Below are 14,227 nucleotides of genomic sequence, written 5' to 3'. Positions count from 1 at the left end.
TTTTTTAATGCAACTGTATCATAGGTTAAATCAAATGCTGCCTTGTCAGTATTCCATGTCACAAGTGAAATAATACACACGGAGGAAGTACTACAGCCATACAATGCCTCAATTAAGTCAAATCAATACGGACACTATCTAATAGATTTCTTATTAAGAAAATTATTATGGACTAACAAAAATAGCACATCATTGTCTTTGCCATCATACAAGTTTAAGTTTTCAGAACGATTTTGGTGTTTTGTTCCCCATCATGTTCTTTTTTGTATTCTTCTCAGGTTTCAGTAAGATAACATAACATTTTGGAATAAAAATACAAATGAGCAGTCCAAAACTGGAGGCCAGAATAGCAAATATCTCCACAGCAACACTGAACTTCCCAGGGGAGCTGACATATGCTGGAATAAAGGTGATCCATACTGCACAGAATATCAGCATGCTAAAAGTGATAAATTTGGCTTCATTGAAATTATCAGGCAGTTTCCGAGCCAGAAAAGCAAGAATAAAACATGACATGGCCAGAAGACCTACATACCCAAGAACAGCCCAGAAGCCTACAGCTGAACCCAGAGTGCACTCTAAGATGATTCTGTCCTTGAATTCTTTAAAGTTCTTGAATGGAAAAGGAGGTGAAATTGTTAACCAGAGGATACATATGATAACTTGTACAAGAGTGAAAGCCAGAACACTGAGCCTCTGCTGTGCAGGCCCAAACCATTTCATCACATTACTACCAGGAAGTGTTGCCCTGAAGGCCATTAACACCACTATAGTTTTCCCCAGAACACATGAGATACAGAGAACAAAGGTGATGCCAAATGCTGTATGTCGCAGCATGCAGGACCACTCAGAGGGCCGGCCGATGAAGGTCAGAGAACACAGGAAACACAGAGTCAAGGAGAAGAGCAGCAGGAAGCTCAGCTCAGAGTTGTTGGCCCGAACAATAGGAGTTTTCCTGTATCTGAAGAAAATGAATGCCACAACAGCAGTGATGCATGTTCCCAGCAAGGACGCTGCAGTGAGCAGTGTTCCCATTATCTCTTTATATGATAGAAACTCTACCTCCTTCTTTACACAGGCATCTCTTCTGTCATTTGACCAGAACTCAGGGTGGCATCGCACACAGGTGATAGAATCTGAAAAAGAATATAAAAGTAGTTGTAAGGCTTGCTGACTGTGTTTGTATGATTCATTCTAAACTTGAAAATATCTGCATGGTCAGGGACTAGGAAAAGGACAAATATACTATGGGCCTTTTTTTTTTTTTGGTAATTTGAGTGAGCTGACCCATACTGGCCATTTTTCTATAACTTTTGCACACATTATTATTTTGCAACACCTGTAATGTTGCTTATTTCTCCCTCTGCACATCTTAAGCAGTCATAGCAGCAGACAGGCTTTCCTTTCTGGAGAACCTTGCGAGTTCCTGGAGAACACTTCCCACTGCAAACTGACACAGGCACCTGAAAATGACAATGAGAAAATATACAGGCATTCACTTTGACAAGATGTTTTTGTAAGCCTTCACTATTAATTTTGGTGCATCAAAATCGAACATTATGATCTAATAACAATAACTTATAGCAAGGCTGGACCTAGTCATGACAGTGATTACATCTTAGCTTACCTGTTGTGAGTTGTTTGCCCAAATTAAGGACTTATTTTGCAGATTCAGCTGTTTGTCTGCAGGTAAAGATGCATCATAAAAACCAACTGTGACAAAGTCCACAATGCCATTTTCTGTTGGCTGCCAGTTTATAATTTCATACTTTGCTGCTGGGTCTCCATTCTCATTAAAGTAAACCTCCTCTCCTTCCTTTGTTTTGAAATGAATCATTTTTATGTGTTGTAAAATCTAAGAAGACATGAATCAATGTAGATCATTATCTGACAAACAGCTTTTAGGCCTATTGGCTCAACACCATGACAAACAGACTGCAACAATTGTTTTTCAACATTTAAAACATGTTCCTTGTTCATGTGAAAACTATATTTTAAGTCTACTGTGCCCAACTCACCGTATATGGATCTAGCTTCATTGTGTTACATGTTTTATTACAGTCAAACATGCTATGCAGTGCATGGGCCACAGCATACACTCCTTTATAGACATTGTTAAAGATAGGCATGAGCGACATATCAGTGAAGCTGTTCTGCACTCCAGTCAGATCCTCATGTCCAGTACATCCTCTCTGATTCTCTGTGGACAACTTTGACTGCTTGAACTTACAGCTGAATAATGTCTCCCAAAACTCTGTAAATAATTCATTACTAGATGAATTGAGAGGCTTCACATCCAACATGAACTCTCTCATGCCACTGACATGTGCTTTGGGGATGGACAGGCCAATGGCACCATCCAGAATGTGATGCTTATCCATGGCTGCAGTTTGGGAATCAAAGATCCAGCCCTCACTACCGACCCACTGGTACCCAGTCAAGTTGTGATGAGACAACTCGTGTATGAGCACATCCATATCCATGTGGGAGAGGAAAGCAACAATCACCTTGGAAGTGGAAGCTTTGATAATGTCAATTATCTTTTGTATTTTGTCTGGTGGATCTGTTCTAAAGAAAGACACAGAGTACTCCAGACAGATGCCTAGCTGCTGGGCGGTTTCTGTAAATGTGGTCATGCCATTGTTCCCATAATCATCATTTGATCTCACAGCCCCAACCCAAGTCCAACCAAAGTGTCTGACCAACTGTGCCAGGGCTCTGCTCTGGTAGTAGTCACTGGGTATTGTCCTGAGGAAGGATGGGTACTTGGTTTTATCACTGAGACAAGCACAAGTGGCAAAGTGGCTGATCTAAAAGAAAAAAAGAAGACGCAGCCCAAGATAAAGATGTAAAATATACAGTGTTTATAGAATGTCCTAAAAGTATTTTAAAACTCATTTTGCAATGACAAACTGGAATAATTACAGTATATTTATTGTTTTTTTACAAACAGAAATTAATTTTTCTGAGTCTTACTCACCATTGGGATATGAAAAGGTCCGATGACAGTAGCCATAGCCATGCAAGGAGAGGAAGAGGTCTCTCCCATAATGGCCTGCACTTGGGCTGGTCTGGCACAAGGTGCCTGGGATGGTCCAAATAAAACCTCATTACCATTAGCCAAAGCCAGTGTAACTCTCACACTTCTGGCAATAGAGCCACAGACATCATAGATCTTATAGCCCAGAGAGATTCCAGGCAGCAGGTCTGTACTGTTATTAATCTCCTCTATAGCAAAGAGCATAGCCTGGGCAAACTGGAAAGCTCTGAAATTCAAACTTCATGCAGACAGTTATAGTTAACATTTTTGAAATGACACTTGAAATAGAATAAATTACATGCCAAATTAAAGTTGTTCATGGTATTAATACAAACAAAACGGAATATTTGTTATTATATTACTTTGTTTTACTTAGATATTAAAAATCGAAATACATTTTTACAGTATAATTTACCCTGTGCATTGCAGTGGAGGTGGTTTGTGCATGAAGGTGTCCTTTCTTTCTTTCCAGCTGCCATGAAAAGAGAAGATTCCCCCCAAAATAATTTCCCCATTCTTAAATAACTGGGGGTTCTCAGGATCCCCTCTTCGCCTGCACACCAGCTCCTCAGCCTGAGAGAACGATGCCACCAGCAACAGCTGTAAAAGTGCCCATCCCTGCTCTGGCCAGCTCTGTGTGGGAGTCATACTATCTTAGAGAGCTAAACCACTGGGTGGCATCAAATGTACTTTGATGTAAATTCAGAGCTTGCACTGGTATTTATACATTTTGGAGCAGCATGTGTAATAAGAATAGAGCCACAATGTTTTCTTTCTCTGTAAAATTGCAAGGCGGGGCAAGAGGAAGGAGGTTCCCACACAGAAAAAATGTTTGGGGTCTTAGCACACACATTTATTGCATTAAAAATTCTTCCAGTGCCCAAGACATTTTGCCTACATCTCTGTTTCATCATTTCATGAGCTTTGTTGGTCTTTGTGTGCTCTGTGTAATTGATAACCCTCAGATATCTGTGTATGTCCCTGCTTATTAAAATAAAGCTTTTGTTGACCACATTATTCTGATCGCCAACGTAGGTATCTTTGAGTCAGCCCTGCCCTGAGATCCACTTTTTTTCAGGGTCATTGGAGTTTGTCAGTTGCCGTTGGCAATTATGCCTCCTCAACTGAAAATTGGTCTTATGGTGATCCCCAAGGTCTGGTCCTTGGTCCTAATCCATTTGCCTCTTATCTTCTTTCCTTTCTACATATAAGTAATTTGAAATTTAAGTTTTGTCACTGCTTCTCAGATGATATTCATCGATATACTGTATTTAAACAGTGGTATAATTTAATGCAAGGTAACAATACTCTGTTAGAGTACTCAATTCTTTTTTGGGACTATCTGTACTTTTCTTGAATTTTAATATCTCTGTCAATTTAGGGCACCAGGGAATAGTTGAACTGCAATATGTTGTGCTTGTAGACTATTCCTTAGAAGGTGAAATGCAATAAATTTCGGTGTTTCAGAGCCACCTTAACACAAAAGTATTGTCTTTTTAATTGATAGCATTGAACCAATTGCCTGGTTGAACTAGTTTCAGTAACCACTTGATGGATAGCATATGGAATGACTTATAGACAATGCACTGGTTAAGGATGATCCAGAATGAGATCCAAAATGGGTCTAAATTCTCCCATCTTCTTAGGAACCAGGAAGTACGCTGAGCAAAAACCTTCTGTTTGTTGTGAGTGGGGACTACAGACACACTACAGTCCATTTATGTAACAGGTCCTCAGTCTCTGCTAAGAGGTAAGCTACCTCCTCCTGGGAGGACAGATTCACTTCCTTGATGTCCATGAACGGGCGAGGAACATGGCAGAACTGGAGAGAATAGCCCAGTCTCAGCATCCTGTCCATCCATTCTGTTAATGCACGGTTGCATCACCACGAGCAGCAGCTAAAAAGCTGTGAAATCCTGTCTTAACCCTTTCCACCACAACACCCTTAATGACGGCAGGTTGGCTCATAGAGGGCCAACATGGGAAGGAACACGGGTGGTGAGTTTAATCCCCTTATCCCTTAAAGAGATTGGGAGGGGAAAAATTCACGTGTTTTTGTTTCATTAATTAATGCCACTATATATCGGATGATGTGTGCCTTACATTCCACGCATCTCCCATGTGGTTGTCAAAAGGAGAAACTAACATCGAAGCCTGAAAAGCAAGTTGAGTTTGGGCGCCAATCTGATGCCCACAGTGGGGGTTAAATGTATTAACCAAAGCAAAGCCATAGGCTACTGGGTGAAGTGTGTTTTTTTGATATCATCTCCTGAGCATGGTGTTTGTGAATTGACACCAGCTAAGATTGCTTACACTACTGTGAGCCCCTTGCCTGTGTAGCCCAGGTAGAAAATAACACAATTAGATAGAGAGTATTTATTTTATTTGTTTACACTGGCAAAGTGTTAAATATTCTACTGCATTTGAATGCACCGCTCAGTTCACATGACCCCACGTGGGGGTACCTAGCCCTCAACAGCTAATCAGGGGCTACGCAGGCCACGTTCAGCCTGTCAGCTCGGAGGTGAAGTGCAGGCGCGTTGTTTTTCTGGTTTTCTCATCTCAGCCACGGGAGTGAAGGAGTAACCTGCTAAGAGGACAGAGAAAAGAGGAGAAAAATCCTGAGATAAATGGTGGTAAGAGAAAGAGAAAGCGAGCACACTTACCTGCTGGAAGTTCAGAGCCGAGTGACTACACGAAGGAGACGAGTTATGTTGATAAGGCGAGTTGTTTATTGGATAAAAAGATGCTCGTTAGCACTTATCGTCGTCGCCATGCTAATGCTAGCTCGGTGTCTCACAGGCTAACCACGTACCTTCCATCCATAGATATGTACATAGATGCCGCACCCTGGCTTAGGGGATGCGTCAATACCGCCGCCATCTTGCCTAGGTGCTCTGACCGGTTCAGACCCATGTCAGACTCGGCAAAAATGCCACATTTTTGCTCTGCATTTGGGTGTACGAACGAAAGAAGTGTTAAAACCAAGCAGAAGGGAATAACATTCCACAGGTAAGAAGTTGTTTTACAATATTTCACTGTTACGAACATGTTTAATGAGATATACTGTATATCTCAAAAAGTGATCCTTCTTTTAAGCCAGTCAAAAGTAACTGCCCTGATCTGGTCCTAATGCCAAATTAAGCTAACGCTATGTCACACAACTTAAAGAAAAAAAGTTAACATTTATATAATATTACTTATAAAATTATGATGCTTTGTCAAACAGCTATGTCAGTGTATGTGTTATTCCACATTGTCAACTACCTGTTTCATGGCACCAACGTGACATAACGCAGCATAACGTTAGTAGTTAACTTGTGGCCTGAATTGTAACTACAAATTATGTGGAACTGCGTTTTTCTGACACACTTATTTTGTGTGTAGTTTCCCAAAAAACACAGATAGGAGACGGGCATGGGTAGCAGCAGTGAGGAGAAAGGACTTTGTCCCGAGTGACTCCTCAGTCATCTGTAGCTGTCACTTCAACCTGAGGACTTCGACACAACTGGGCAGACTCCTAAAAATAATACTAGCTACTGTACACTGTATTTTTTGTAAATATGACCTAATAATGTAAACAGTTCTGTGTCCAGGCTCCCATGAGCACTGTGGCGTTATACATATGAGATTAAAGCAAAATTTTCTGTAAACATGCAGCTCTAAGTCATTTATTTTCACTTGTACAAAACCAACATTTGTTAATCAGAATCTACACTGCAGCTCGGCACAGCCCTGCTGATACACTATTTTTTGCACATTGTGTGAAATGTGAATAAACATTTATAGTCAAAATTAATAATTAAATGACATCATGGTGGGTATTGTACATCTAGTAAGAAAAAAGAATATTTATTACATGGGGAAAGTTTAGTTTAAATGTGTTGTGGAACTATTACTGTTACTTTATCTACATAAGATCAAATATTTTGGTATGAAAAGCTGCATTTTTTATTTAACCAAGTATCCTGTATCATAACTACATGTCTGACAATTGTAACAAACCAAACCGCATGAAAATCAGTTGAGAATTCAACAAGTAATGATGATTTTAATTATAAATAATCTCCTGCCTCAATAGACATACATGCATTAGGCAGCGCAGCTCCACCTGGGCAAGATGGCGGCCGCGTTGACGTATTGCTCCAATGAGGAGCACCGTTGAATGCGGCATCTACGTATATCTATGCCTTCCATCTGGGAGCCGCTTCAAGCTCCGACATTGACAAGTTCGGCTTTGAAACACAGAGCAACGGTGAAAAACGTGTCTCTTTAGCTGCTTTGATGCTATTTTTCTGCTCTTTCTCAGTGTGCTAAAGAAAGCAGGGGTGGTATTAAAGTGAACTGAGGTAAATAATGGTGCAATGTTTACTACATGTGTATACTGAGTATATTGTGTTCAATATTTTATGCCGATGTATATTTTAAAGGGGAAGTCTGTTTTGTTTTCCTATTGCCAATTTAAAAATAAGTAATTCGATATATCATATGATGGGAGTAAAATAACATTTTATTTTGCATGCAAATTATTGAAGGAATTTAATTAATTTCAACTGTGAGTTTTAAGTAACCTGGATTGTAATTTTTGATGCAGTTTCTCTCTCACTAGTAGGCCTATAGTGTAGGAGTAATTAAGCACACTTCTTTGATACCTCTGAAACAAACTCGTGTACTGTGATTTTATTTGTACATGCTATCCTGTTTTATATGGTTATGACATATGATATTTTGAATGTTAATGGATACTTACCATAAGTATTATTTAAATACTGTTCACATCAACAGCTAAATATGTGAGTACTTGAATGTTTAGTTCTCATATTTGATATACTTGAACACTGAATGTTGTACAACAAAACTGAAGCTTTGAGACTTGATTATATTGAAGATTTATGTGTGAGGTTTGATGCAATATTTAGCATTCTTTACATTGAAACCTTTAATGATGCATCTGAGAATAGAGTGTAATAGATATATATACCTTGTTTATAGATCAGGTTTTTTGAGAGGACAGGGAAAATCCGAGGACCAGGGCGAGATTCCGGTTGTGACAGAAGGCGAGCTAAGAACTTTGAGGAAGGATCACAGCGAAGGAGATACACACGTACACTCACACATACACAGATACATACACATTACACTTCCATGAACCTTTAAAAACAGGTGCACTTGCAACAATTTCTTATTTTATAAGGGCCCCAACGAACACTCTTATTTCATTTGTGTGCACATTTTTTTTGTTTCTTGTCATTTGGGTGGCTACTCAACGTTTATTCTTGTGCCTGATTCATTATTGCTGCTCAGCATATTGGCTCCTAACAAATTTGGTGTCTTCTGATTCTTGCCAGGGTTTATTACTAGTACAACGTGTTATTATACTGTAATTCACTTTTATATCACTAAAATTGGTTACACCTACTTCCAGTAGAGGGCAGAGCCTCAGTGAGAAAAAACAGTAAAATTGTGGGATGTAACGCCAAAACATAGTAACAGAGACAGAATGGAGTCGTGAAGGAAAAAAATTTCTATCTTTATTTGAAAGTCTCAAATAAAGTGCAAAATACACATAAATGATTTCAAATATATAGGCCTGACACTATATATTGTTTAATGCAACTGTATCATCGGTTATATTAAATGCTGCCTTCTCAGAATTCCCTGTGGCAGATGAAATGATACGCACAGGGGAAGTACTACAGCCATACCATGCAAGTCCTCAATTAAGTCAACTCAATACAGATATCTATTAGACTTTCTAATTAACAAATTATTATTGACTAACAATAATAGCACTTTGTTGTCTTTGCCATCATATAATTTTCAGTTTTCAGGAGGATTGTGGTGTTTTCTTCCCCATCATGTTCTTTTTTGTATTTTTCTCTGGTTTCAGTAAGATAACATAACATTTCGGAACAAAAATACAAATGAGCAGTCCAAAACTGGAGGCCAGAATAGCAAATATCTCCACAGCAACACTGAACTTCCCAGGGGAGCTGACATATGCTGGAATAAAGGTGATCCATACTGCACAGAATATCAGCATGCTAAAAGTGATAAATTTGGCTTCATTGAAATTATCAGGGAGTTTTCGGGCCAGAAAAGCGAGAATAAAACATAACACGGCCAGAAGTCCGATGTACCCAAGAACAGCCCAAAAGCCTACAGCTGAACCCAGAGTGCACTCTAAGATGATTCTGTCCTTAAACTGTTTAAAGTTCTTGAATGGGAAAGGAGGTGAAATTGTTAACCAGAGGATACATATGATAACTTGTATAAGAGTAAAACCCAGAACACTGAGCCTCTGCTGTGCAGGCCCAAACCATTTCATCACATTACTACCAGGAAGTGTTGCCCTGAAGGCCATTAACACCACTATAGTTTTCCCCAGAACACATGAGATACAGAGGACAAAGGTGATGCCAAATGCTGTGTGTCGCAGCATGCAGGACCACTCAGAGGGCCGGCCGATGAAGGTCAGAGAACACAGGAAACACAGAGTCAAGGAGAAGAGCAGCAGGAAGCTCAGCTCAGAGTTGTTGGCTCTGACAACAGGAGTTTTCCTGTATCTGAAGAAAATGAATGCCACAACAGCAGTGATGCATGTTCCCAGCAAGGACGCTGCAGTGAGCAGTGCTCCCATTATCTCTTCATATGATAGAAACTCTACCTCCTTCTTTACACAGGCATCTCTTCTCTCATTTGACCAGAACTCAGGGTGACATTGCACACAGGTGATAGAATCTGAAAAAGAATATAAAAGTAGTTGTAAGGCTTGCTGAGTGCGTTTGCCTTTGGTTTTGTCTTAAGGTTCCATCTGTTTTACGCGTGCAAGAACAACACTATATGATTACCAGATAATTAATGTATAACCTTGTAACAGTTACGTGATACCATCATTAATGATTTGGATGTTTCATTTCAAGCATCGTAGTTAGTAGGTATTTTTCATTAATATTCTACTTCTTAATAACTGAGCATTATATCTATATATGTATCTCTCTCTCTCTCTCTCTCTCTCTATATATATATATATATACACACACATATATATATATATATATATATATATATATATATATATTAGTAGGTATCTTTCATTAATATTCTACTTCTTAACCAAGCAACATAAATATATGTATATATATATTCATTCATTCTAAACTTGAAAATATCTGCATGGTCAGGTACCACTAGGAAAAGGACAAAGATACTATGGGCCTTTTTTTTCTTTCTAATTTGAGTGAGCTGACCCATACTGGCCATTTTTCTATAACTTTTGCACACATTATTATTTTGCAACACCTGTACTGTTGCTTATTTCTCCCTCTGCACATCTTAAACAGTCATAGCAGCAGACAGGCTTTCCTTTCTGGAGAACCTTGCGAGTTCCTGGACGACACTTCTTACTGCAAACTGACACAGGCACCTGCAAACACAAATTGATTATGAGAAAATATACATACATTCACTTTGACAAGATGTTTTTGTAAGCCTTCACTATTAACTTTGGTGCATCAAAATCGAACATTATGATCTAATAACATAAAGTTATAGCAAAATATTAATATGAAGTAGGCTGGACCTAGTCATGACAGTGATCAAATCATAGCTCACCTGTTGTGAGTTGTTTGCCCAAATTAAAGACTTATTTTGCAGATTCAGCTGTTTGTCTGCAGGTAAAGATGCATCATAAAAACCAACTGTGACAAAGTCCACAATGCCATTTTCTGTTGGCTGCCAGTTTATAATTTCATACTTTGCTGCTGGGTCTCCATTCTCATTAAAGTAAACCTCATCTCCTTCCTTTGTTTTGAAATGAACCCTTTTTATGTGTTGTAAAATCTGCGAAGATGTGCATCAATGTAGATCATTATCTGACAAACAGCTTTTAGGCCTATTGGCTCAACAGTATGACTGACAGACTGCAAAAATATTTGGAGTTTAAAATGGTATCCCTGTTAATATGAATTTATATAAACGCTATAATTTAAGTCTTTGTTGTTCAACTCACCGTATATGGATCCAGCTGCATCTTGTTACATGTTTTATTACAGCTGAGCATACTATGAAATGCATGGGCCACAGCATACACTCCTTTATAGACATTGTTAAAGATAGGCATGAGCGACATATCAGTGAAGCTGTTGTGCACTCCAGTCAGATCCTCGTGTCCAGTACATTCTCTCTGATTCTCTGTGGACAATTTTGACTGCTTGAACTTACAGCTGAATAATGTCTCCCAAAACTCTGTAAATAGTTCATTACCAGATGAATTGAGAGGCTTTACATCCAACATGAACTCTCTCATGCCACTGACATGTGCTTTGGGGATGGACAGGCCTACGGCACCATCCAGAATGTGATGCTTATCCATGGCTGCAGTTTGGGAGTCAAAGATCCAGCCCTCACTACCGACCCACTGGTACCCAGTCAAGTTGTGGTGAGACACCTCGTGTATTAGAATATCAAAATCCAGGTTTGAGAGGAAAGCTACAATCACCTTGGAAGTGGAAGCTTTGATAATGTCAATTATCTTTTGTATTTTGTCTGGTGGATCTGTTCTAAAGAAAGACACAGAGTACTCCAGACAGATGCCCAGCTGCTGGGCTGTTTCTGTAAATGTGGCCATGCCCTTGTTCCCATAATCATCATTAGTTCTCACAGCTCCAACCCAAGACCAACCAAAGTGCTTGACCAACTGTGCCAGGGCTCTGCTCTGGTAGGCGTCACTGGGTATTGTCCTGAGGAAGGATGGGTACTTGGTTTTATCACTGAGACAAGCACAAGTGGCAAAGTGGCTGATCTGGCAGAAAAAAAGAAGTGGTAGCCCAGGATAAAGATGTCAAATTTACAGTGTTTATAGAGTGTCCTAAAAGTATTTTAAAACTCATTTTGCAATGGCAAACTGGAATAATTACAGTATATTTATTTGTTTTTTTACAAACAGAAATTAATTTTTCTGAGTCTTACTCACCATTGGGATATGAAAAGGTCCGATGACAGTAGCCATAGCCATGCAAAGAGAGGAAGGGGCCTCTCCCATAATGGCCTGCACTTGGGCTGGTCTGGTACAAGGTGCCTGGGATGGTTCAAATAAAACCTCATTACCATTAGCCAAAGCCAGTGTTACTCTCACACTTCTGGCAATTGAGGCACAGGCATCATAGAATTGATAGCCCAGAGAGATTCCAGGCAGCAGGTCTGTACTGTTATTAATCTCCTCGATGGCAAAGAGCATAGCCTGGGTATACTGGAAACCTCTGAAATTCAAACTTCATGCAGACAGTTATAGTTAACATTTTTGAAATGATACTTGAAATAGAATAAATTACATGCCAAATTAAAGTTGTTCATGGTATTAATACAAACAGAATGGAATATTTGTTATTATAATACTTTGTTTTACTTAGATATTAAAAATGGAAATACATTTTTACAGTATAATTTACCCTGTGCATTGCAATGGAGGTGGTTTGTGCATGTAGGTGTCCTTTCTTTCTTTCCAGCTGCCATGAAAAGAGAAGATTCCCCCCAAAATAATTTCCCCATTCTTAAATAACTGGGGGTTCTCAGGATCCCCTCTTCGCCTGCACACCAGCTCCTCAGCCTGAGAGAACGATGCCACCAGCAACAGCTGTAAAAGTGCCCATCCTGCTCTGGCCAGCTCTGTGTGGGAGTCATACTATCTTAGAGAGCTAAACCACTGGGTGGCATCAAATGTACTTTGATGTAAATTCAGAGCTTGCACTGGTATTTATACATTTTGGAGCAGCATGTGTAATAAGAATAGAGCCGCAATGTTTTCTTTCTCTGTAAAATTGCAAGGCGGGGCAAGAGGAAGGAGGTTCCCACACAGAAAAAATGTTTGGGGTCTTAGCACACACATTTATTGACATTTTGCCTACATCTCTGTTTAATCACTTCATGAGCTTTGTTGGTCTTTGTGTGGTCTGTGTAATTGATAACCCTCAGATATCTGTGTATGTCCCTGCTTATTAAAATAAAGCTTTTGTTGACCACATTATTCTGATCGCCAACATAGGTATCTTTGAGTCAGCCCTGCAGAGATCCACCTTTTTTCCGGATGACTGAAGTTTGTCAGTTGCCATTGGCAATTATGCCTCCTCAACTGAAAATTGGTCTTATGGTGATCCCCAAAGTCCGGTCCTTGGTCCTAATCCATTTGCCTCTTATCTTATTTCCTTTCGACATATAAGTAATTTGAAATTTAAGTTTTGTCGCTGCTTCTCAGATGATATTCATCGATATATTTTATTTAAACAGTGGTATAATTTAATGCAAGGTAACAATACTCTGTTAGAGTACTCAATTCTTTTTGGGACTATCTGTACTTTTCTTGAATTTTAATATCTCTGTCAATTTAGGGCACCAGGGAATAGTTGAACTGCAATATGTTGTGCTTGTAGGCTATTCCTTGGAAGGTGAAATGCAATAAATTTCGGTGTTTCAGAGCCACCTTAACACAAAAGTATTGTCTTTTTAATTGATAGCACTGAACAGATTGCCTGGTTGAACTAGTTTCAGTAACCACTGGATGGATGGCTTATGGAACGTCTTAAAGACAATGCACTGGTTCAGGATGATCCAGAATGAAATCCAAAATGGGTCTGAACTCTCCAGTCTTATTAGGAACCAGGAAGTACGCTGAGCAAAAACCTTCTGTTTGTTGTGAGTGGGGACTACAGACACACTACAGTCCATTTATGTAACAGGTCCTCAGTCTCTGCTAAGAGGTAAGCTACCTCCTCCTGGGAGGATAGATTCACTTCCTTGATGTCCATGAATGGGCGAGGAACATGGCAGAACTGGAGAGAATAGCCCATTCTCAGCATCCTGTCCATCCATTCTGTCAATGCACACTTGCATCACCACGAGCAGCAGCTAAAAAGCTGTGAAATCCTGTCTTAACCCTTTCCACCACAACACCCTTAATGACGGCAGGTTGGCTCAAAGAGGGCCAACATGGGAAGGGACGCAGGTGGTGAGGTTGGTAAACACACCACCAGCTGACCATGAAAAATGAAGCAGCTAAAAGTGTGTCACTTTATTTAATCCCTTTTTATGATTATTGAAGAAATATATATGTTTATTCTTTCTGAATGTTATTAAGGGCTGCTATATTGATCAGCACCTGACAGTGTGTCACAGTGTTTAATCCCCTTTTCT

At 39.5% G+C, this 14,227-nt stretch overlaps 2 protein-coding genes across 2 annotated transcripts; both read right to left on the bottom strand.

Annotated features, from left to right (window-relative positions):
• Positions 1–222: 222 nt before the first annotated feature.
• On the bottom strand, positions 223–3,649 carry LOC125888796 (extracellular calcium-sensing receptor-like). The gene is made up of 6 exons (XM_049576399.1): positions 3,456–3,649; positions 2,981–3,278; positions 2,019–2,810; positions 1,628–1,855; positions 1,340–1,463; positions 223–1,136 (listed from the first exon to the last, which is right to left on the bottom strand). Exons 1-6 carry the CDS (start codon positions 3,485–3,487, stop codon positions 223–225), a joined length of 2,388 nt encoding a protein of 795 aa, XP_049432356.1. The 5' UTR covers positions 3,488–3,649.
• A 5,218-nt stretch (positions 3,650–8,867) lies between these two features.
• Positions 8,868–13,906, bottom strand: LOC125888565 (extracellular calcium-sensing receptor-like). Its single transcript, XM_049575969.1, has 7 exons — positions 13,804–13,906; positions 12,490–12,706; positions 12,015–12,312; positions 11,052–11,843; positions 10,655–10,882; positions 10,343–10,466; positions 8,868–9,781 (listed from the first exon to the last, which is right to left on the bottom strand). The coding sequence occupies exons 1-7, from the start codon at positions 13,904–13,906 to the stop codon at positions 8,868–8,870; spliced, it is 2,676 nt and encodes an 891-aa protein (XP_049431926.1).
• Positions 13,907–14,227: the final 321 nt, after the last annotated feature.

Source organism: Epinephelus fuscoguttatus, linkage group LG5, assembly GCF_011397635.1.
Source record: "Epinephelus fuscoguttatus linkage group LG5, E.fuscoguttatus.final_Chr_v1".
Classification (NCBI taxonomy): Eukaryota; Metazoa; Chordata; class Actinopteri; order Perciformes; family Serranidae; genus Epinephelus; species Epinephelus fuscoguttatus.
The sequence above is the reverse complement of the archived record's forward strand: the minus strand, read 5'-3'. Positions and strand labels throughout refer to the sequence as shown.